Below are 25,454 nucleotides of genomic sequence, written 5' to 3'. Positions count from 1 at the left end.
AAATAAAAATGCATTATCAGATAGACACATAAACTGTGCAAAAACTAATAAAATACCATAGAAATAGAACATTTTTTCAATAATAATGCAAATTGTTAATTATTTCAGTGCTTGTTTATCTATATTCACTGGCGTGGTGGCGTACTTCCCCATCTAGTGCGAAGCAATATAAACAGCATGATTTCCCCGAAATGATGAGAGCGTTAACCTTACCAATGGTATCGACCTTAAGTAATTTGGGACGGTTGCCAAGAACTCTTATTGGTTCGTCGAGTTTATCATGAGAGTTGGTGGGAAATCCCGCGTCCTGTTTTGATTTTTAATATAGCGATCAAACCCTCCAGAACCACAGATCGGCTGGAGTGATCTTGCTGAAAGGGTCTCCAGGAGCTGGGCACTTAATCAGTTTCAGTTCACCTTTACTGCAGGTAACTGTCTTGTTGTATTTGTACATAAATGTAACGCGGAGTCACTTGGTATTGACTTGCCGACGTTTAGCGGACGCTTTTTTAGATACAAGTTTGCAACGAGAAGTGTTGATTGAAATGTCAAAAGTAAAATCAAGAATAAATGTTAAATCATAAATATACTAGAAATGTTAGAAGAGTAATAATTTGCTTGTAGTAGGCTGCATTCCGTGCTGCAATAAGATCTTTATTATTTAACTTCCTCCATTATATGAACGTTTAAGACAGAACAAGAGTTAAAACAATAATGATTGTAATGTACTTTCTGCACCCTGGGACAATTTCGCTGATCATAACATAATACACGCGGAAGTAGTGAAAATATAATAGCACAGAAATATTGAAACCGAGCATCGTGTTTCCACAGTTTGCAATCATATAATAATAATGATTAACTTTTAAGAATTATTTTTGGTGATGATTTTAAACTTAATTGATAGCAAGTTACCATTTCCTAAACGATGGCATTTAATATCACAGTTGTGTAACGCGGCATCGCAGTGCTGTGTATGTTGAATGCTGTTTCAGCAAAGTCAAACATTTTGTAAAAATTAAGACTTTTTTAATGCATGCATATAAAACATGTATGTTTTGTGTTTAATGCACGGGGCTTGCAGTTTGCATGCGTCCGCGAGCTACACAAAATTGTGAGATTGGGTGGACAATTTTTAAAAAAAGGAATATGCGTTGCGTTAGACAATAAATCACGATATTTAATAAGTTGACGATAAAACCGGACTTTGCCGGGCAGTGTCCTATAGCTAAGACGCGGTAGCAAAGAGCAAAAGGCTTATGTCCCTCCGGGTTACGTAGCGCGACCCGATATTGACAATTCAGGAAGCGCCGCCCGTTCCGTTGCTTATGTAGTCCGCCTAGTGGTTGAGTTCGATCTGTGTTTGATGAAATAACACGTACACATTCTGTTAACCTTTTAAATGCTTGAGTTGAATTCTACTGTAATAAATTCACAAAGAACGAGACAAGTATTAGAGCGGTGAATAGTTCATATATAAATAAATACAAACATTGCAGAGGTGCGTCTCAACGGCGCTTTTTGTATGAATCTGACTTGCTTACAATATTATTTGGAAAATAAAGTCCTTTTTAAAAAAAAAATCCCCATATCTCCTGAAGGCAGTAGCTGGTGCTGGGCTATGATTCCATAGCGATTGACAGCTTTCTGGTACCTCAACCACATGACAATTATTCACATGAGAGCTTGAGAGTGAGTGCTGGCAGACTTTTTGACAATGAGGACGTCACATTCCTCATCTGATCCTGCTTTCATCCTGCACCCAACACATGGGGACTTTCCACAGGGAGCTCTAGATGGCAATAAGAAACAGCACTGTGGCTGAATTTTCCCCTTCCAGAGACACTGGTGAGTTGACCTGATTTAGATACAACTAACTCAGCACAGACCAGAGATCAAACCTGGGATTTTCCTGGGGATGCATGGATCAGTGCTACACCAGGTGATGCATTGGTACATTGAGCAAAGTTCTTATTGCATTGCAGATAGTAACATTCTGCTTATTTTCCCCAGCAGATCTCTAGAAATATGCCTGTGGCAAGAATGCGTATGAGACCATGGCTGGAATTACAGATAGACGGAAATGCAGTTCCAGGGTTGAGTTGGATAAATGAGGTAAATACATTATTGTTTCATTCAATGCAGTAATACAGTAATGTACAGCTCTCAAGAATTAATTACATTTAAATAATCTTAATATTTCTGTATATTTTTATAGTTTTCTCACACATGGGTATTTGCATGTGGAGACATTTCCTCCTCCTACCTGACAAAGGTTACATACCTCTTTTTGCCTTTCATCAGTTGGAAGGTGGTAAAGGAGGTTTGCTTTTTTTATTCATTCATGGGATGTGGGCGTCGCTGGCAAGGCCAGCATTTATTGCCCATCCCTAATTGCCCTTGAGAAGGTGGTGGTTGTCAATACTTCTCTACAGCCACTGCCAGTGTTATATATGATGTGGAGATGCCGGTGATGGACTGGGGTTGACAATTGTAAACAATTTTACAACACCAAGTTATAGTCCAGCAATTTTATTTTAAATTCACAAGCTTTCGGAGACTTCCTCCTTCCTCAGGTAAATGTTTCAGGAGCTCCTTGAAGCCTACGCATTTATACATATAGAACAATACATGGTGTTTACAGACTGCCCCTGCAACTGCCCGTTGCCAAGGCAATCACCGTGTTCAGACAGAGAGGTGTCACCTGCAGAACCCCCGAATACACATTCAACAAAAAAACAAACAGGGAAAAAAAACAGAGAAAAAAAACAGAGAGAGGCAGAAACATCCGGAAGGCAGAGAGAGCCAGCAAATGACCCATTATATTAAAAACAGATAACATTTGTTCGCTGGTGGGGTAACGTGTAGCGTGACATGAACCCAAGATCCCGGTTGAGGCCGTCCTCATGGGTGCGGAACTTGGCTATCAATTTCTGCTCGACGATTTTGCGTTGTCGTGTGTCTCGAAGGCCGCCTTGGAGTACGCTTACCCGAAGGTCGGTGGATGAATGTCCATGACTGCTGAAGTGTTCCCCGACTGGGAGGGAACCCTCCTGTTTGGCGATTGTTGCGCGGTGTCCGTTCATCCGTTGTCGCAGCGTCTGCATGGTCTCGCCAATGTACCATGCTCTGGGGCATCCTTTCCTGCAACGTATGAGGTAGACAACGTTGGCCGAGTCACAGGAGTATGAACCATGCACCTGGTGGGTGGTGTCCTCTCGTGTGATGGTGGATGAACGGACACCGCACAACAATCGCCAAACAGGAGGGTTCCCTCCCAGTCGGGGAACACTTCAGCAGTCATGGACATTCATCCACCGACCTTCGGGTAAGCGTACTCCAAGGCGGCCTTCGAGACACACGACAACGCAAAATCGTCGAGCAGAAATTGATAGCCAAGTTCCGCACCCATGAGGACGGCCTCAACCGGGATCTTGGGTTCATGTCACGCTACACGTTACCCCACCAGCGAACAAATGTTATCTGTTTTTAATATAATGGGTCATTTGCTGGCTCTCTCTGCCTTCCGGATGTTTCTGCCTCTCTCTGTTTTTTTTCTCTGTTTTTTTTCCCTGTTTGTTTTTTTGTTGAATGTGTATTCGGGGGTTCTGCAGGTGACACCTCTCTGTCTGAACACGGTGATTGCCTTGGCAACGGGCAGTTGCAGGGGCAGTCTGTAAACACCATGTATTGTTCTATATGTATAAATGCGTAGGCTTCAAGGAGCTCCTGAAACATTTACCTGAGGAAGGAGGAAGTCTCCGAAAGCTTGTGAATTTAAAATAAAATTGCTGGACTATAACTTGGTGTTGTAAAATTGTTTACAAGTGTTATATATGACAGCTCAAAAGCTTGAAACGGGCCAGATGACCAAAGCAGTTTATGTCATCTGGAACATATAGTATAATGGAGCAGAAACTAAAGTATTTCAGCATAGCATAATGTAAAGTAATCTGCACTCTCTTTGATCTGAAGTTTTGAGTGTGCTGATTCATGTGATTTGTTTACTACACACATAGTCACCTGGCTGGGAAACCACCACTTTCCCTGGCTGAGAAACCAGCACAATTACTGCTAGATTACTGGATTGTTGGCTTTAATTTATATGCCACTATTACTAAGTGATCAAGCTAACTTTGCATGTATTCCATTGAAAATGCAGGAAAGGAAGATGTTCCAAATTCCATGGAAACATGCAGCCCGTCATGGATGGAACCTGGAAACAGATGCCAGTCTTTTCAGAAACTGGGCTATACATACAGGTAGAAAACATTATTTGTATCTTTACAATGGTACAAAGTGGTGCTAGATGCATATCAATACTACCTAATAAATATTTCTAACACAGTTTGTGAACTACCAAAGTGCTGTAGGTAAAATATATAAACCAATAATAAGATAATCTTGCCCTCCCTTCAAGTCAATTGAAACATTCTGCTAAAAACACCTACAAATATCACAAGGTGGTGACCACAGCAACACATATATAAAACAAATGACAGTTCTTGGCAGTGGCCAAAATGAACCTTAGAGCAGAAGGTTGAATATATGTTTTATGCAATCTGATTTTGGATGTTGTGTCACGAGGCCTGCTTTCTCATGACATCTCTTGAATCTCTTGTTCCAGATTTGTAACACATTCTAAATACTACAGGTCCTATGGTATGCTGTTATAATCTGAGGTCCTGTGTCCCATGATCTTAAATTTGCATTTGCTATTTTGTAGGTACACCACTCAATTTCCATTTCCATATATTAAAAAAAAACTGCAGTGATTGACAAAAACATGGGAATGGATTAAAGACTGAAATTCAAGCCCAGCAGTTCAAATTAAAATACCAAATGTTCAACCAACATTCCTTTGGTTGATGATGCTGTTTGTGCCTCATTGTCGAATTACCAACTTTGAAAATCCAACTCGAATGCCCATGTATACCCAGTTGTCTTAAATCCTCTTCATTTTCTTTACAGGGAGGTTCAGACTAGGAATAGATTCACCAGAGCCTAAAACATGGAAAGCCAATTTCCGTTGTGCCATGAACTCACTGCCTGATATAGAGGAAGTGAAGGATAAGAGCGTTAATAAAGGCTCTAGTGCTATTCGAGTCTACAGGATGTTACCACTACTTGACAGATCGAATCAAAAAGGTACTTGAAAATTAAATCTCCTGTTTTTCATTATATTTTGAAATTGAAACAGAAGTATAGAGTGCTTAAGGTCCATTATTTTGTTTTTCCACAGAAAAGAAGTCTAGGTCATCCAAAGATTCAAAAAGCAAGAGTCGGAAAAGGGTAAGTACATGGGTTACTTCTGTATACTTTCCATATTTCAATATTTCTCGTAAGTCAGTTCCAATTGGTGTTTCCAGAACCAGCAGGAATGACAAGCACAATAATTCTTCAAAGCTGTCAAAAACTGTATGGTTGATCAATTGGATAAGACAACATGATAAAGCAGGAGGCTGGCACTTCAATATGAACTTTGTGTTGTTTTAAACCCATGCCCAACAATTGATTGTGCATTTACTGCCTACAAATGGGCTAGTCCTTAGTAAAGTGCCACTGCAATTCTGTACAAAATACTTTGAAGCTGGTGTACTGATTATGAAGTTTAGTATTAATATCACTGACCTATAAGTATCACAGTTTTGTATACTGCACTGAACAGAATATGCATGAAAAGTAGACTTTACTCTTTATCTTTCCATTTTTTTATATATCAATACACCATGCTCAGATGGATAAGGACATTGTATAGGTGAATTGTGCCTGATAATCATTTAATACTATCCAATGTGAGAATGCTTCTTGATATTTCAATGCTTTGTTATTGGTTGAAAATTAGACTGCCATTTAGGGAAGCCATCTGCACTTTCTTTGCAGGAAATGTACCAGCCAGACTCTCCTCCACATGTTAAATGGAGACTACTGTATGTGTTTTCAATGTATATAAAAAAGTCCTCAATGATAATTCTTTGAGTGGAGTGGTTGTTTCGCAGTTACCTTGGAAACTTTATGTCAAATGCAGTCACACTTTGCAAGGTTTCACTTGTCCATTTTTTCCTTCTTTTTCAAATTATTTTCTCCTGGTCCTTCTGACTCAAGCACCATGGTGGGAAGCCCTGATTCTGTCTCTTTGCCAACACCACTGAAAAGCTGTTTGCAAAGAAGAATGCAAGAGTAGCCCATCAATAACTTACCATGATAATAGCAATGATAGCTCAGTGGTGTGGTGGATAATAGCCATGAACTCATATAGTGCCACTCAAGTGCACTGTAGTTGTAAAAATAAATATGCAGTACATGGTTAGAGATATGTGACTTCCAAATTCTTGGTTATAATTCTGCCTAACATTTTAACAATCACACTTGTTGAAACCATACTAGCCTGTCCTTTCTTGTAGAAAGCTCACCCACCTCAGACAACTTTAATGAAAGCCTTCTCAAGGTACCTTACCACCAATAGAAATTTTTGGATCATGCATTACCTCTATGTTGTGAACAAATTATTTGAACCAGAATGTTACTTCAGCCAAATGAAACATTTTGCCACTATTTGTATTTTAACAAAAATTGAATTCTTTATATCTTTGTAGGAAACCAAGTCAAAGGTCAAGCTAGAAGTGACAGAACCTGTAGCACCTACACTACCAACTGATCACACCACATACACTGCACCAGAACAATGTACTCCACAGGAAATGGTGGTTGACAGCACAGTGAATATAGGAGGTGAATATAAAGACTGCTTGTCTAGGCATCTTTGCAAAACCACTAAAAAAACTGTAGCATTATTTTTGCAGTTAACAGGCTTTTAAGAAAACCGTTTAATGCTTTACAATGCAAAGTTTATCTTAGCCCTTTAAAAATAAACTATATCTTTAAAAGATTTTTTCCTCTCTTAGGCACGCAGCCTATTCCTTGCATAGTTCTCTACTGAGTTGGCAGGGTCTCTACTAATACTGTTGTGTTACAATGAACTAGAAGGTGCTCAAGAAGGGAAAAGGGTTGAAGGAAATAAAGACTCTACTCAAGATTCTGTTTTTTCCCTGTGACAAAGCAAGATGCTCTGCAATTTTCTCCAGCTGCCCCCTCCCCCCCAACCCACTCCAGCCCACACATAGCCCTAAGCAGAGAGAGGCCAAAGATGTAAAATTGCTGCATCTGGAACTGGATAATAATTCTGCATCCTACAACTCCTATACAAAGTGTATTAGATCTAAAATCTGATTCATCATTGTGCTGCTTGAGTACATTTTTTTTTAAGTATTCAAACGGATTTAAAATATCATTGTTACCTTAAAATGTGTTTTGCAAAACTGTCCCGATGGAACTAATATATTGAAACACTTTAATTTTTCACACACCACCTTGCTTCCCTCTTTTCTGGAAGGCACCAACTTGTACTAGTGTACAGCTCCATGGTTGTTAGAAGCTTCCTGGTAATTCACCCAAGTAGCAATTCTTCCTGTGTAAGCATCAACAGTGGGCAATGGCAGACCATTACACTGTGGTGAGTAGGGGGAAATCACTACCCTGTCCTGTCTTCAGCCAATGTCCATATATGTGACCTTTCCAGCACTGGATAGGGATTAAAAACGGGACTCTTTTATAAATATTTTCTCTCCAGCCCAGGGACATTGTGATCCACAGTAGTACAATACATTGAATTTTCCTGAATAGCATAAAAAGCAATTTGGAAAATTTGTCACCCAGTACTTCAAGATAACATTGTAACTGAACACCTTAAGAAAGGTATAGTGGGCTTTGTTCAGTAAGCTGTGCTTCTGTATAGAGGAAATTAGTAGTTAATTTTTCTTCTCAAAATGCTCGGTGCATATAGTATGAGTGTCAGCTGGTAGTATGGTGCTGAACATGGCAAGCTCTGCATTGTGCTGAACTTATTTTCTTCCCTCCCATTTTGTTACAGAGTTCACACCATCAGAATCTTGTTCAGCAGTAGAGCAACTGGCTGAATGGGCTATGGATGAAATTGTAGGGGAACCTGAAGATCACGTTGTCAGCACAAGTGATGTGTATCCATTCCAGATCTCTCCCATGCCCTCTCCTGTAGGTTAGTACAAGGTTTTCAAATACAGTCAGTTTCTGAGCTTGTAAATATTTCCATATATTAAAAGAAAAGTTAGAGCCATTTGACAGTGAATTGCTCTCCTCGTGGTTCTTCTGCAGATTGGAATTTTCACATTTGTTACAGTCACTGGGACTTTCAGACTTCTGCACCCTCAGAATTTGCAATGGCCCACTTAAGCTGTTTTGATACAATGCAAAACTTGGGCTAGCACCTCCTGTGCCCGATCTCATGCAGCTGGCTGCAACCTGAAGGTTAATGTGCCAGATCAGTTAGGACAGTTTCCAGGTTTTCCCAGCCATTGGCCTTGGTGAATCCCAACAGATTCACCAACCAGGCAGTGCTAGCACAGGTCTCGTACCATAAAATCAGATTTATTTATCTGTTTAAATTAGTAGACAGGACTTCAACTCAAATCTGAATATTCTGAGGTTTTTGAGATGTTTGCTAGATTCCATCATCCATAGAATAAAATGATGACCTAGTGACATACTGCGCTGGTGATAGCCTTGTAATTCTGCTGTCGGGGAACTTTACCTTCGGAGGACGGGAACAAAAGCATCTTATGTGGCAGTGCTGTAATAAATGGAGTATCTCTCTCTTACACAGAACAACTTTTCCTTTTTTCCTTTCTGGTTGCCACACGTCACTGCGACCTAAAATGTAGGCAGGCAATCAGCTCTCAGATAAGATGATTGAGATCCGCAATTCAGCATGTGGGGGAGGTCAGAGTGATGGACTGTAGTTACATAATTTTATGATGCAGTGTATCATTGCTTTACTACACTATACAACCCTCTGTATAAATAGGCATAGTACCAGTGACCTGCATAAGTAGCAAGCTGTTCTGTAATGCATTGACCTCTAAGCACAAATAAAGGCAAAGGATTTGTATAGCAACTCAGGACATCCCAAAGTGCTTTATAGCCAATGAAGTACCCTTTGAAGTGTAGTCACTGTTCTAATGTGGGGAAATACGACAGCCAATTTGCATACAACAAGGTCCCAAAAACAACAATGATAATCTGTTTTAGTGATGTTGATTGGGGAAAAATATTGGCCAGGACACCAGGAGAACTTTCCTACTCTTCTTCGAATAGTGCCATGGGACATTTTGCATTCACCTGAGAAGGCAGACTTAGTTTTTCTGAAAGATGGCATCTCTGACAATGCAGCATTCCCTCAGTAGTGCGCTGAAGTGTCAGCCTAGATTATGTGCTCAAGTCTCTTGAGTTGAACTTGAAGCCATGATCTTCTGACTCAGAGGCAAGAGTGCTACCCATTGAGCTAAGGCTTTTTAAAAATTCATTCATGGGATGTGGGCATCGCTGGCGAGGCCAGCTTTTATTGCTCATCCCTAATTGCCCATGAGAAGGTGGTGGTGAGCCGCCTTCTTGAACCGCTGCAGTCTGTGTGGTGAAGGTTCTCCCACAGTGCTGTTAGGAAGGGAGTTCCATGATTTTGACCCAGCGACTAAGAAGGAACGGCGATATATTTCCAAGTCAAGATGGTGTGTGACTTGGAGGGGAATGTGCAGGTGGTGTTGTTCCCATGTGCCTGCTGCCCTTGTCCTTCTAGTTGGTAGAGGTCGCGGGTTTGGGAGGTGCTGTCGAAGAAGCCTTGGCGAGTTGCTGCAGTGCATCCTGTGGATTTTTCACACTGCAGCCACGGTGCGCCGGTGGTGACGGGAGTGAATGTTTAGGGTGGTGGATGGGGTGCCAATCAAGTGGGCTGCTTTGTCCTGGATTGTGTCGAGCTTCTTGAGTGTTGTTGGAGCTGCCCTCATCCAGGCAAGTGGAGAGTATTCCATCACACTCCTGACTTGTGCCTGTAGATGGTGGAAAGGCTTTGGGGAGCCAGGAGGTGAGTTACTCGCTGCAGAATACCCAGCCTCTGACCTGCTCTTGTAGCCACAGTATTTATATGGCTAGTCCAGTTAAGTTTCTGGTCAATGGTGATCCCCAGGATGTTGATGGTGTGGGATTCGGCAATGGCAAAGCCGTTGACTGTCAAGGGGAGGTGGCTGACACCTTTTATTACAGAAGAAACCATAATTAAGTAATAAAACCAAACACTGCATCAAAGTATGTACCTACCATCTCCCCAAGCAGCCAGATATATTGTATTTAAAATACAATTATTGTTAGAACAGCAAAATAATGCAAAGTGAAATCAGAGAATCAACTTTTAAAAGTGGTGCTATCAGTTGTTAAACATTGGCATTCATAGATCCCAACATTCGTATCCTGCCAGTATCAAGCTGTTTAATTTGTTAAGAGATACTGTTTATAAATATAAAAAGTGGATGAAAAAATGCCTATGTCAGATTTGGTTTTATATAATTTCACAGGATGCAGAATTTGCCAGCAGCGCTTGCATAGGTAAATGAGAAATCTGATAAACGAGGCTAAGCCTTTCGTAATGCTGTGGAATATTTTAATGCAGCAGTGCTGCTCTTCACACCCTCTACCAGTAATACTGGTACATTTTCTTAAACCTCAAAAGTAGTCTTTCACTTACTTTCCCTGCCGTGTAGCTTGCACATCTATAACCATTATAATTTTAGAATTATTTTCTCCATTTAGGGACTGTTTTATCATTCTGATTATTTTCAGAAGAGGATTCTGTAATGATGGAGGGGTGTTGCTTTATCTGCAATTTGCACTTTAAAAAGTGATTGTTTATTTGAATATTTTCTGGTTAAGCAAAAGAAAAATCTCCATAGTCTTATGAAAGAGGTGACAATTATTGATGTCCCTTAATGTCAGTGCTAAGATGTCACAATGACTTGAATTGAATTCCACAAAAACAAGTTACCTATTTATCACGTTTAATTTGACATTTTATTTTCTGTTTTAAATAAGTCCAGTAATAAAGAGAAGTAAACATCTAACATCAAAGCAATTAGAACTGTAAAGCAGGTTTAAAAAACTTCCGTAAAAGAGAATGGGACATGGTATTTGCCTGTGGGGAATGTGTTTGTCCCGGAGGGGGTGGGGGTGGGGGTTGAGAATGTGTTTCTCTGTGGCTTGGTTTGCGTGTCTGGAGAATTCATTGGTTTGTACTGAATTTGCTTTGTTTTGTTCTTCACAGCGGCCAGTGCAGCAGACAGCTTCCTGACAACAGATGACGTTGTTGAGGTTAGTAGATGCAGCTGACTGCGCTTAGAGAATTATATATTGTGTACATGGGTAGCTCAATATGATTTGATCTCCCTTTTGTAACCATTAAATTTGTTAATAAAAATTGAATTGATTCTATTCTTATTAACAAATTGATGTGTTTGAAGATGGAGAGAAATGGAGCAAAGTGGAAAGATTTCAGAAAAGACTTCTAGAATTTGGCTTTGCCACCAATGGTGGAATAGGATGGTGAGGGGACAGAAAGAAGGTTAGATTTGGAAGAGTGGAGAGTGTGAGCTGAGATGTAGGAGATTAAATAGATAAAGTGTGGCGAGGTCAGTGGTGATGAGGTTTTTAAAATCAATGTGTTGGAAGGTAAGGAACCAGTAGAAGTCAAGAGGACAGAGATGATAGATGAGCAGACTTATCATGGGATAAGATCTGGGTGTTTGATTTCTGGATGAGTCGGAGTTTATGCAGAGGGGAGTTTGGAAAGGCTGGCAAGGAGGGCATTAGAATACATGAGCCTGGAGATTACAAAAGTGTGTGTGAGTGTTTCAGTGATGGGGGGGATGAGGTAGGAACAAAGGTAGGCAATGCCATGGAGTTGGGACTAGGCATTGTTGATGAATAGGATATTGGGTTTGAAGTTCTACTCGGGGTCAAACAGGACACCAAGGTTGTGCACAATCAGGTTTAGCCTGATTGATCAAGGGTGGAATCGAGGGCAAGGATGTGATCACTCCGCAATGTCATAACGATAGTTAGTGTGGAAAACGGAAATGTCAAACTGGTATTGTAGGAGATGCTCTTGTGAGGTTGAGGCTCAGCATACAACCTCACACGATTGGAGTGAAGTTAAAGGTGCTTTATTCTGCATTCAATAGTGGTTTGAGCGCTTGATGCTGATAACATGCCTTGCCTACATCAGTCGAAAAGTACCTCAATCCCCTAAAGCACTGAATTCTGGGTATTAAGCATCTATCTGTGGTGAATGGTCTTGAGTTTAGTATCCTGCCTGTTTCCTATAGAGAGAATGCTTGTTCCCATGATTGGTCACCAAACACACTTTATTACAGCACTACCATACTTCAAGAAAACATTTTAGTTAAGTGTCCTGCTAGGTAGTGATGTAGCTTTTACTTGTTGCCTGGTAGAAGGACGGATCAGTTGTCATAAATCTCAAAATACAGTCATTTGAAGTTGTGCCTTGGAATCATTTTCAATCACGTATTTTAGTTATTGGGATTGAAGTGGCAATAATTACTGGTGAAGCCGTATGTGTTATTGTTATATTCACTTTGGAATCTTTGCTCCAAGCATTTTTGACTTGAGTCATACAAACTCATCAGTCAGTACTGCCCACTCTTAATTACAAAATATGGCAACCGCCCATAATACCCACTCTGTTAAAAATAGCACTGTTGACCCATAACACCCACACTGTAAGTTGTAGAAATATTTAGTCATTATACCTCTTCTGCCAATCACAGCAGTTTCTGATAATTTTAGCAGTGCTCACCCCATAACTCTCACTGTGTCAATCACGATGGTGTCTGTGCCAAAACATTAGGGTTAAAAAAGCTTGCTGAATGCTGTAAATCTGCTAAAGCAAAAAAAGTTGAAATCCCTGCCATTGCCGAGTCATTTCCTAATTAAATTTCTTGTAGATTATAAACAAACTGATAAGTGCCTCACATTATTTTCAAATTTCTTAAGTACTGGGTTAGTTTAACTAGAATAAATGACACAATGAATCATAGGAAGTAATATAAATATTTGCAGCTAACAGTAACCTTAAAACAAAACCAAGATAATTTCTGAGATTCTTAGAATGGAATTAATAGCAAATGCTGGTGATTCTGGTACAGGACTGAAGATTTAAAAAATGTGAGCAAAGTCTTGAGAGACTGTGTGTTTTATTTTAATGCTGTCATTTTTTTAGATGGCAAATGAACTAATCCAAGAACGCAGTCAATGGGAGCATAGTAACATTGAAGGGAAAGGCTACCTCAGCAACGTAGTCGGAACAATGCCACTAACTTCCATCGAGAGTGACCCCAAGTCCAGTGAGCAAGGAACAATCTCACATATGACATTCCAGGATGGCAGTTGGCCAGATTCGGCAGGTATGATCCCTTTATATTTTTAATCTCCAGTTCTTAATCAGCATTATTTTGGTGAGGAGAATTCTTGAGCTAAATGTGGATTGCTTTCCATACTAGCAATGGACTCATTGTTACAGAAATAAGTCTAATTGTTTCTAATGACCCATAGACTCTTGATTAATCAATTGTATTCATTCATTGGCACTTTGTTGGAAGCTTTTGGAATTGGCTGCATTCCAGAAACAGCCTACTTCAAAAGCAATGTTTGCCATGTTAGTCACAGAGAAAAGTTCATCACGTGGTGGATGCTGTATTTTTTGCGGTGTAAATCATCCAAGTGATTTTCTAGACTTTCTAAAGCTAGTTGCAGTTGGAATGACACTTATGTTTTCCTCTGATTACAAGCCTAGAAATGTGCCATTCCAGGGCATTTTACTGGGTGCCAATATCCTGGTAAGGTTGTGGTAGCCTAGTCAAAATGGCTACCAGTTCATGACATGATTGGATCCTATAGACATGAATAAGGGAAAAACTCACTTAGCTACCAATGTGACTGACAAACTCTCAGTCTTTCTACAAAAAGCAGGTTATCTATCTGGACTAGACAGGCAGTATGTTCTTGTTCTGTACACAGATACCTGTGGATGAATACCTGTATTTACCGGAGTATCTATTTCCTGGTTCCATTCCATTCAACCACACTCTCTTATCCTCACAACACCTACAGTTTTTAAAAAAAATCTTGTTTTATACAGGTTAACTTTTCAATCCAATACAATAAAATAGTAGTCAAAGATCATGCTTTAAATCCATTGGTTGTTGACAACCTGGAAGAGAAATTTTTGGTTGCATTTCCTTCCCATTCATGAGGAGAGGAGGAAGATTCTTCCCACGGAGTAGAAATCACCCTGCAAGAAGATTTTAGGGCTATGCCCATTGTCGCTAATCATGAAGTTACTAGAATGGAATGGAACTTCAGATGTCACAGCAGGTTGAATCTTACACAAAATGTCTACTTCCCATCTGCTTTGGACAGCAGTTTTAAAGCATAAAACTCAAGAGGAAGGGGGGATTGAGAGATGCCAGTAGGAGTACAGATATCCTTTCGTATAATATTTAGGATGAATTTCTTGTCTTATACTGAGAAATTAGATATATTCAAAATCATATATATTCATGAGTGGTCTTGTTAATTTTTCTTTGCAGGTGAGTTGGAATTCAGGTTTCATACAGATGTCAAAGCAGGAATAGACCTTGTGAGCTGGCTCGAATCAGGAAACTGGTCAACTGGAGCGCTCATCAGTTGCACTTAAATGAAGACTGTAATGCAGGAGAGTGGGATGCTCTCTGTACTTAGAAATGTTTTACCCCCCTTCTCCCATATTTTGTTGCCATCCAGACTTCAACTGCTATCATATCAGTCATATCTGCAAGTTTCCATCTGCTACCTTAAGAAATTATACAGAATCGACTTTTGAAGACATGCTTTTGGTACCGTTTTAAAAGACTTCCTGTTTGGCTCATGCTTGAAGAATGCAAAGAACATCTACCACACAGGGAAGCTAATTTTAGTGAGGCCAGGAATGCTGTTTTGTGATGGAATACCATCTTTAACATGTTTGCTGCTATATGAACTCAAATGCTTTTAATTATTCTGGTTATGTCACCCTCAGCAATCTTAACCAAAAGGAAATTTTTAACAGACATTGTCAGTAAGTATCAGGCTCGTCTGCAGTGTGGCATTTTCATGGCAAAAAAGAATATTACACAAAATCTTTTTTTTTCAACTGTATATATGTAATAAAATATAAAATTTCTTGCGATCTTGAACAGGCTTATTTTTCTGAAATCATGGAAAGGAATCTATCCACTAAAAACACTGAATAAACAAAATAGCATTACTAAGTGTATGTTAATTGCTATCACAACTGTTTATTCAATGTAACAAAAATGTGTATTACCTCCCAACACAATGTGGCTAACATTATGCTAAAACATTGGCAAGAAAAGCTTTAGCTAACACTGGAACTGAGCGGCTTTAGAAATTATGCTATAATAACTATATTGTACAGGTGACTTTTGTATCATGATGTAGATGGTGGTGCCTAAAGTTGTCCTTTGAGGTTTTTTCTCATTAGCTCTCTGTGTCTTCAGAAATAGATTTTTAAAAAGTTTATAAATAACATTTTCTTTTATGTTCTGTTCAAGACTTCTCGTTGTGAATATAGTTTAGAATTTGTATATTACTAAATAATTTCTGTCGTGCATTTAGTACTTAAAGTATACTTTTGATACAGAATAAAAGTGTTGACCAATGAAATAATAATGAATCACTAATTTGTACACTAGGAGATAATATTTTACATTTATTTATCTTATATAGATCTCCTGAGCTAGGCTTACCTCCACATTAAGAATTTTTGAAGGGTAAAACTAATGATCAAATGGATAATACCTATTTCTCTCTAATTAACAACTCTTTTACCAAATCACAGGAAAGCAAGGTGTGATTTCTGAGAATGCAATTTTGGTAGAAGATTGTTAATTATGTAGAAAAACCAGCATTCTTGTGTTTTTCATTTCACCCGTCTTCTTTTGAGCAATAGGATGACTTGCCAGATCTCTCTGCCAGTGCTGTCAAAAACTTGTGCACATTGGCTTCCGTCCATCTGAACTTTCTTCTTATCCTCAGGGGAAGCAGCCAGTTTCTGTTCAATACTCTCCACAGGTGTGTGGCTGAATTTGGAAACTCCTCGTGTGAGAGATTAGCAGTGATAACATTTTTAATGACTGGGGAGGTTCTGGTGTCCTTCTTTAAGTCTAATGTAATATGGAATTTCATTTAAACAGAAATGAGTAACTCTTCCTCCCGCCCCTGTCCCCAACAAGCCCGTCAGAAATCCCTCCCCCGATCTGCCAACTTCCCGGCTCTGAGTAAAAATTTAGGCCTTGAGGTCTCAATGGTTATTAGAAAGCTACTGAATTCCCAGAGTGGGCAGTGCTCTTACGTTTTCCTTTATTGACATCTATGTTGCGTCGAATGAGTAGAGAGCAGTTAGTGGCCAGATCCTTGGTAATATGGTTGGCAATGATAAGATTTGATCAATTGCCTAACAGCACTTTCAACAAGTGCAGAAGTACCAGAAACACCTTGACAACATTACGTTCTCATGACAGTGCTCTCTTAATTTCAGCAGTTGGGAATTATTTAAAAATAGATTTTAGCTTTTGGAAGGCAATTTAACCTTCTCCACCTGGTGGAAACTGGATGGGTGGGCAGTTAAAATGCCCTGAGTTACTAACCATCCAGAAAGCTGCCCGAATCCTGCCATTTCCAAGTTTAACGGGCACTTTTGGACAGGTGGCTAAGCTGCCTGCCCAAGGCCAGTGGGGTCCTAATTTACCAATGCTAACAGGCGTTCGGTGGCGTTATTGGGTGTCGACAGCGATTTTTTACTTCAGCCAGAGTGGCTTTCGTGGTCAGCGTGAAGGGGATCGGGAACCTGAAGAGACCCTCCAGATAAGTGTTTTACTTTTGTGGGGCCAGGAGGAGCACGAGTGATGTTTCAGTCCTGTGGGAGGGTGTATACCTGAAACGTGAACAGATTTGTGTTCTCTCGACATTCAATGCTTGACCGACTGAGTGTCTCCAATATTTTCTGTTTTTGCTTCAGATTTTCATCATCTCTGTTCCTATGTTCCTATCTGCAGTATTTTTCTTTTTGTTTAGAAGATTTGGGAACTGGTTTGGAGCTGCAATCAATCCTTGGCTACAGTGGATTCCTTTTATAATGAATTTTAGGAGCTATACCAAAAACACGTAAAGAGGACTGGATTCTTACAAGCACTTTTAGTGAGCGAGTCATATACAGTTTGTGTTATATTAGCAAACTACAGGAAGTGATGCAAGAAAAGCATTTCTTGTTTGCACTGAGGAAGGCAAAGCCAAATAAAAGGCAAAAAACGACAAATGTTAGATATCTGAAACAAAAACAGAAAATGTTGGAAATACAAAGAAGGTCTGTTACAATCAAGATGAAGCCAATCTGCCTTCTATTCCCTACTCTGCAAAAATCCCAAATAAATGGTTATAGCAGTATTGCAGACCAGAAGACAAACCAAAAGCAATTGACCTTTCAGTTTATCTAGTTATAAATAGTAAGGATTGTCTGTTAACAAAAAATGTATTATTTTAATTTATAAAATTAACTTTCTATGAAACCAAGCAATGACAGAGATAAAATTAATCTTTATATTTCTTGTGCTTTCTTTAATAAGCTTTAAAATGGTACATGACTATCATAATCAGATGCTGTATGCAATTCTGAATCATTGCCACCATTGCACAACAAGGATTTCCTACTACTCATGTTGGGGTTACTCAGAATAATATTAATGGGATTAAGATCTGATTTATTGTATGCTCTACTGCAAGTCTTTGAACATGTACAGATGCACTCCCCAAAAATACTATGATTTATATTTACCATGAGTTGAAGACAAATACACATTTAAAAATGTTCTCTATGCCATTAAAGCATTTCCTTAGTTAACACGTGCTTGCACTGTATTCTGCACTTCTAACTTCCTGTTTCTAGATGCAGTTTTTGCTTACATAGCAAAATATATCCTGAAATTAGCGCTCTTCCCTGGGAATTTAGGAACTAGCTCAGTTTATGTAGTATTGTAGTTCAATTTTAGTACATAAAATATAAAAATAAAAAAATGACTGTGAATATCTGTCTATATAAATCGCTGTCTATACATATCTATATTTAATGTTTTTGTTGTGATCAGAGGATATACAACCATTTACACATTTTCAAGATTACTGAACAATTTCAGTTTAGTTGTGCAAGATTTTTACATGGTTTAGTAATAGATTTACATGAAGTATCTCAATTGCAGACCATACTCATCAGCATCAAACAGGTAAAAACACAAGATTATAAGATAAATTTAAATGAAGGATGCCCTTCAGCCGATTTGATCTCATACTTCCAGATTACGAAACCTATCGTCTTCCAGCATCTCGTTGTTTCTTAAATATGCTGGTCTCAACCACCCTTCATAGAATCAGAGAATGGTTACAGCACAGAAGGAGGCCTTTTGGCCCATCGAGCCCGTGCCGGCTCTTGGTAGGAGCAATCCAGTTAGTCCCATTCCCCTACTCTTTCCCCGTAGCCCTGCAAATTTTTTCCTTCAAGTATTTATGCAATTCCTTTTCGAAAGCCATGATTGAATCTGCTTCCACCACCCTTTCAGGCAGCGCATTTCAGATCATGACCGGTCACTGCGTAAAAAAGTTTTTCCTCATGTCGCCTTTGGTTCTTTTGTCAATCACCTTAAAAATATATTCTGAAATATATTCTTAGCAACCTATTAATTTGTAAATTGAGGAAAATAGAAGGGCCCGGGAACCATCCGAGCGTACATATACTCCTCAATACTGTCTAACGCTGAGAATATGTCTTGAGCTGATCTGTGCTGAGTTACCTGATACCAGCCATGGCAGTAGTAGAGCACTTAATGGAGGGAATTTTAACTGTTCCTCAATTGGTGGGAATGGAGTGAGGGAGCAGTTCAAATTTCCCACACTGTTCCTGCCGATTCCCCATTTTAACACCGTCGGTTTCGATGGTGGATGAGGTGCCCTCTGGGCCCGGTGGGAGCCTTATTAATAAATACTGCTCGTATGGTGGCATTCTAACCTGCTCCTGAGCAGCAACTCCACCAGGTACAGCTGTTGGGAAGCCAGGGAGGCCACTGAAGGTAAGCAAAAAAAACGTTCTTTATTGGTGCAAGTAGGAAGGAACATGGAGGAACAGGAGTGCTGCCATGCGCTCCCCACCCCTAACCACGAGACCCTCAGAACATCCCCTCCCGCAATCTATCTTGCGGCTGGCAGCCTTCTCTTCATCACCCGTCCGTATATCAGCAGCCGCTTTCTGCCCAAATTGGGCAAGCAGTTGACTGGCGGCATTCAAATGAGGCCAGGTAGTTAAAGTCTGCTAGGCCTCCCACTGAAACTCCCGTGAGGGAATGCTGTCCACTCCCGCCGGTTTACTGTTGGGAGGTAAAATCAACCCAACATCTCTCAGGCTAGGGCGGGGACAAAATAACAGGCAGGGTTTGCGCTCTTCATCACTAATCAGTGAACCTTTATGGAAAGTGCACGTGTGGACACCCATGGTTGAATAGCCTGATGAAAGTCATTCTTTAGCCTCAAACATGAATAATAATCAGTTGGGTGGGGTTTCAGCAGGCTGCCAGATTAGTCAGTCTTTAGGTGGGAAAAAGGTTGAGGGAAGAAGAATTAAAAATGGATCCTGATGATGTCTCTCACTCTTCAATATAATCAGTGACACTGAGCATTACCTAATGAATACAGTATGTCATCCTATAAATGTCAAAAGCAGGTGAATGCCAGTCCGACATTTCTCCAATGGGACTTGATGCAAGCACAAACTATAGTACAGCCATTACTTTTAAAGTTAAGCTACTTTTCAAAGAGGCTTGAGCTATGTGCGCACTTCCTGCAATTGCTGGTTTCTCCTAACTGCCAAATGATTGATTACCACCTTATGTAGAATTGTCAACAGGTAACAACTATGTCTTGAAAGTAAGTGGTAAAATGAACAGAACTGTTTCTGAAAGTCTGCTGTAGATTGTTGTAGTACGTGTGGATGGAAACCCAAAGCCACAAGGACATCACCATAGCCCAAGCGACATATAAACATACGAATTAAGAGCAGGAGTAGGCCATTCGGCCCCTCAAGCCTGCTCTGCCATTTGATAAGCTCATGGCTGATCTGATTGTGACCTCCCATTTATCTACTATCTTGTTCATCAGGAATGTGTCTAACTCAGCCTTACAAATATTCAATTATCCAGCCTCCACCGCTCTCTGGGGAAGGGAGTTCCACAGACTCACGACCTTCTGAGAGAAAAAAATTTTCCTCATCTCCATCTTAAATGGGAGACCCCATATTTTTAAACTGTGGCCCCTGATTCTAGTCTCTCTCACAATGGGAAGCATCCTTTCAGCATCTACCCCTTCTAGTCCCCTCAGGATCTAATATGTTTCAATAAGATCACCTCTCATTCTTCTAAACTCCAGTGTATAGAGGCCCAACTTGTCCAACCTTTTCTCATAAGATAACCTCCTCATCCCAGGAATCAGTTGAGTGAACCTTCTCTGAACCGTCTCCAAAGCAATTATGTCCTTTCTTAAATAAGGAGACCAAAACTGCACACAGTATTCTAGATGTGGTCTCACCAATGCCCTGTACAACTGTAGCAAAACATCTCTACTTTTATATTCCATTCCCCTTGCAATAAATGACAACATTCCATTTGCCTTCCTAATAACTTGCTGTACCTCCATGCTAACTTTTTCTGATTCATGTACTAGGACACCCAGATCCCTCTGTACCTCAGAGTTCTGCAATCTCTCTCCATTTAAATAATATATTGCTTTTCTATTCCTCCTGCTAAAGTGGACAAGTTCACATTTTCTCAAATTATACTCCATCTGCCAAATCTTTGCCCACTCACTTAACCTATCTATGTCTCTTTGCAGACTTCTTTTGTCCTCTTCATAACTTACTTTCCTACCTACCTTTGTGTCATCAGCAAATTTAGCAACCATACATTCGGTCCCTTCATCCAAGTCATTGATATAGATTGTAAATAGTTGAGGCCCAAGCACTGATCCCTGTGGCACTCCACTCATTACATCTTGCCAACCTGAAAATGACCCATTTATGCATACTCTCTGTTTCCTGTTAGCTAACCAATCCTTTATCCATGCCAATATGTTACTCCCTACACCATGAGCTCTTATTTTGTGTCGTAGCCTTTGATGTGGCACCTTGTCAAAAGCCTTCTGGAAATCCACAGGATCCCTTTTATCCACGTTGATTGTTATTTCCTCAAAGAACGCTAATAAATTAGTCAAACACGATTTCCCTTTCACAAAGCCTTGTTGACTCTGCCTGATTGCCTTGAGATTTTCTAAGTGCCCTGCCATAACCTCCTTAATGATAGATTCTAGCATTTTCTCTATGACAGATGTTAAGCTAACTGGCCTGTAGTTTCCTGCTTTCTGTCTCCCTCCTTTCTTGAATAGAGGAGTTACATTTGCTATTTTCCAATCTGATGGGACCCTTCCAGAATCTAGGGAATTCTGGAAAATTAATACCAATGCATCTATTATCTCTGCAGCCACTACTTTTAAGTCCCTAGGATGAAATCCGCCAGGACCTGTGGACTTGTCAGCTTTTAGTTCTAATATTTTTTTCAGAACCCTTTCCCTGGTGATTGTAAATGTTTTAAGTTCCTCCCTCCCTTTCACCTCTTGATTCACAATTATTTCTGGCATGTTATTTGCATCCTCTACAGTGAAGGCGGATGCAAAATATCTGTTCAATTCATCCACCATTTCCTTATTCTCCATTATTAATTCCCCAGACTCACTCTCTAGAGGACCAATGCTCACTTTACTTACTCTTTTCCTTTTTAAATACCTGTAGAAACTCTATCTATTTTTATATTTCTAGCTAGCTTTCTCTCGTACTCTAATTTCTCCCTCCTTATTATTCTTTTAGTCATTCTTTGCTGTTTTTTATATTCTGTCCAATCTTCTGACCTGCCACTACTCTTCACGGAATTGTATGTTTTTTCTTTCAATTTGATACTATCTTTAACTTCCTTAGTTATCCACGGATGGTACGTCCTTCCCCTAGAGTCTTTTTTTCTCACTGGAATGTATCTTTGATGAGTCTTATGAAATATCTTATTAAATGTCTGCCACTGCATCTCTACTGACCTATCCCTTAACCTAATTTCCCAGTTCACTTTAGCCAACTCTGTCTTCATGTCCTCATAATTGCCCTTATTTAAGTTTGCACTGCTGTGTCTACACACCAAGTACACATTGCATGCAAGAAACACATTTTCACAATTGCAATATATTGTTACTGCTCAGCTTGATGACACAATTATTTATGTAGTCCTGCCTTTTTGTAAAAGGCTTTGGCAAGGACATTTCTTTTTGTGGAGAGAGAAAGCCAGAAGAACCACATACGAGCTTCATCACAGTGACACCATGGTGTGTTTCAATTTAATTTACATCATTGCACTATGTGTGTATGGAATTCCTTATTTTGCATGATTCTTGGACACTGGACGAATAGTCAAGCAAAGAAAGTCACCCTCACTCATGGTAGTTTCGTTAATCAAAAGTAATTATTTAATGATGTTGTCATTCATACAAGCATTCATGAAGCAAAATCAAACGATACATTTGACTTTCCTCAATAAAATCCTGTTATACACTTAATAATTTGCAATGTTATTATGTAATAACTTAACAATTCATACACATATCAGGCAAATCATTAATACATATACAACCTTTAAACCAAGGATTTTGCTCATCGGGCCTGAAGGTTGATCAGCTCTTCAGTACTCGAGGTCCTCTTCTTCTTGCATAATGTTTGACTGCAGTGTGCATTCCTTGTGACTGCCGGGTGGTCAAGAGGTTGTTCTTCTCTCAAAGTTTTCTTTTTATATTGTTTTTTACCAATAGGTCGTAGGATTAGGGAGGGTCATTCTTTTTGTTCAATCGCTCCCTGTTGCTATACCTCAATCATTAACATACTTCAATGATTGACAGTTTAGGCTTTGATCATGTGACTGGAGACCCTTTTGATGTAGAAAAGACCATGTGCTCAAGCCATGGAACGTAAAAGGCCCTATTACTATCTCTGCTTATGGCCTTTCATGTAGAGATGGCCCCTTACATTTTTATGCCCGGACATTTTTAATGGTCCTGACGTCTCCAATTTTGATTGCTTCAATGGCTTCAAATCCATTCCTTATACCATTTGACCATATGCTGGATGCAATAGTATTTGATGTTTTACAAATCCCAGTTCTTTGAGCAGACTATCAGATAGGAATGAGAGTCCCATGCTTTTTTCACACTGATCATTGTTTTCCCGATCCGAAGCCTTTAATGTATGCCCTTGTTGCCTTTCCTTACATTACCCCCTGCTGCGTTGAAAAACTTGTGTTTCCAAAAACCTATGTGTTTTGAAAGCCTGACAATGCTTTAAGCTCAATATTATCCATCTAGCTTATTTATTTAATAATCTAGATATCTATTCGCAGTACAATGTCTTCGATCCCGAAACTCATACTTCTCCAATGCCATCAGTGTCAGTGAGTGAGAAACAGGATTTGCAAGAACACGGTTTACCACATTACTGTGTTTGCAGGTTTTCAAATGTCATTGTTTAAAAGGGGTACAGTTAACCCTTTCCTTCAAATATCTTTTGTTAAAGGGGTTTTGAGCCCCACATGTATTTAAAAAGAAAAGCTTGCCAAACAATTCTTTGATGAAGACAATGGCCCCTTAAGAATGTCAAAAAAAAGAGAACAAGGCAGTAAAATTTCAGAAGATCCTTATTTGGAATTCTCAGCTGGTGTAAAAAGTGACACAGATCAAACTTATCACTTTACCCATCGATTTATACTCTGCCAGTGATTTGCAGCAGAATTTTTCATGGTAATTGACATACTTGTTAAATTAAATGGTACAGTATACAACTGGCAATTGTATTGCTTATTAACACGTAAACTCGGTAACCAACGTGAAATCACACTCTCTGTAATTATTATGTAGTCTAATCTGCAAAACAGAGAGTGGGAGAGAGAGACACATAGATAGAGAGAGAGATTGTCAGCACACATTCTTCTTTAACTGTTAAACTTACTGTATCGAACAGAAAGCTGTTACATTATAGCATACACATTATAAATGTTCGTTATAATTACCACTGTCCATTAAATTATTCTCCTCCCAAGAAACTGCACATCTTTTTGACAGTAAGGCCCTCTGAGGAAGCAGAGTACTGGCGGGGTTTCACTCCCAGGTTAATATTACCTTTGACACTGAGGTGCTCCCTTATTTCTTGTGATTTGGTGCCAATAGTCCTTAATGAAGTGTCTCGTGCTGAAAAGTGGATGTGTGTTAATGTCAGACTAGATGCGATAGGTGTCGCCTCATAGTAGACTAGCCTGCTAACACTTGGGGCCCGATATTACCATGGCGGCGGGTTCGCGGCGGGGGGTGATTGGGCGCGTGGGTAACATGCCCAGTGAAATCAGTCTGCCCCGTGCGCAATCGCAGGCTGATTGGATCCACTTACCTCTTGTTCCGGGTTCCTTGCTGCTGAGCTGGGTGGACTGCGCATGCGCAGTAAGGTCTGTCAGCTGGAGGAGCTCTATTTAAAGGGGCAGTCCTCCACTGACTGATGCTGCAACAAATAGGAAAAATTACAGCATGGAGCAGCCCACGGGGAAGGCTGCTCCCAGGTTTAATGATGCCTCACTTCAGGCATCATTGGATGGGGTGAAGAGGAGGGGGGAGGACAGAGATCTTCCCCCCGGCGGGCGGGAGGAAGCGGACTGCCTCTGCCACCAAGAAGGCCTGGCTTGAGGTGGCAGAGGAGGTCACCAGCACCACCAACATATCGCCCACCTGCATACAGTGCAGGAGGCGCTGCGATGACCTAAGTAGGTCAGCCAAAGTGAGTACACTTACTCATTCCCCTACACTCCGTCTGCCACATCACCGCCCCCACCCCACATCTCCTTCTGCACTGCTAACACTACTCTGTCACATCACCCCTCACACCCACTCAAACCTCATCCTCATCTCACCTGCACTTACTCACCTCGCCAGTACTCATCCCACCACTACCACTCAACCCAATCCTCATACAATCTCATGGCTCTATCTCATACTCACCCTCTCATGCATCTCTTTCACAGTCAGCCTCACTCAACCTGCCACTAACTGTGCTGCAGCCACAGGGCATGCATCACATATGTGCAGTAGGCAGCGTAAGGCAAACGTGTCGTGAGCATGAAGGGGATGCACAAGGGTGTTTGAGGGTTTGTCATGGTTTTTACCTATATTTAATTTCTGATCATCTCACATTACATATTATATTGGCACCACTACTGCCACGTCTTTGCGAATCTTGTCTGGTTTGTGCAATAATGCCCTTTCCTGAGGATCACAATGAAGACCCACACCTGACGCCACCCATTGTGTCACTGCAG

At 40.2% G+C, this 25,454-nt stretch overlaps 1 protein-coding gene and 1 long non-coding RNA gene across 5 annotated transcripts in view; one reads left to right on the top strand and one right to left on the bottom strand.

The window, feature by feature from the left end:
* Window positions 1-286: 286 nt before the first annotated feature.
* On the top strand, window positions 287-15,142 carry LOC137332379 (interferon regulatory factor 1-like). Of its 2 annotated transcripts, none has more exons than XM_067996159.1 (10): window positions 287-428; window positions 2,017-2,115; window positions 4,163-4,262; window positions 4,972-5,148; window positions 5,243-5,292; window positions 6,597-6,732; window positions 7,931-8,074; window positions 11,183-11,229; window positions 13,157-13,340; window positions 14,526-15,142. In XM_067996159.1, exons 2-10 carry the CDS (start codon window positions 2,029-2,031, stop codon window positions 14,630-14,632), a joined length of 1,032 nt encoding a protein of 343 aa, XP_067852260.1. In that variant the 5' UTR covers window positions 287-428; window positions 2,017-2,028; the 3' UTR covers window positions 14,633-15,142. The 2 variants fall into 2 exon arrangements, with proteins under 2 accessions (XP_067852260.1, XP_067852259.1); XM_067996158.1 differs by having other exon boundaries at window positions 2,014-2,115.
* The window catches only part of LOC137332381 (uncharacterized), a 143,173-nt gene continuing 118,359 nt past the window's right edge, over window positions 641-25,454 (bottom strand). Inside the window, exon 4 of one of the 3 annotated variants that reach the window (XR_010965647.1) lies at window positions 641-1,421. This is a non-coding gene — a long non-coding RNA (uncharacterized lncRNA). Of the gene's footprint in view, window positions 1,422-22,549; window positions 24,340-25,454 lie in introns of those variants that run through there. The other 2 variants (XR_010965650.1, XR_010965649.1) reach the window with 2 other exon arrangements.

This window comes from Heptranchias perlo, chromosome 14 (assembly GCF_035084215.1).
Source record: "Heptranchias perlo isolate sHepPer1 chromosome 14, sHepPer1.hap1, whole genome shotgun sequence".
In the NCBI taxonomy this organism is placed as follows: Eukaryota; Metazoa; Chordata; class Chondrichthyes; order Hexanchiformes; family Hexanchidae; genus Heptranchias; species Heptranchias perlo.
Note: the sequence above shows the minus strand (reverse complement) of the source record. Positions and strands in the feature narration are given on the sequence as shown.

Coding starts and splice junctions, on each gene's coding strand:
- LOC137332379 (XM_067996159.1), top strand. CDS start 2,029: ATGCCTGTGGCAAGAATGCGTATGAGACCATGGCTGGAATTACAGATA. Junction 4,263..4,971: donor AAACTGGGCTATACATACAG/GTAGAAAACATT, acceptor TTTTCTTTACAG/GGAGGTTCAGACTAGGAATA. Junction 5,293..6,596: donor AAAGCAAGAGTCGGAAAAGG/GTAAGTACATGG, acceptor ATATCTTTGTAG/GAAACCAAGTCAAAGGTCAA.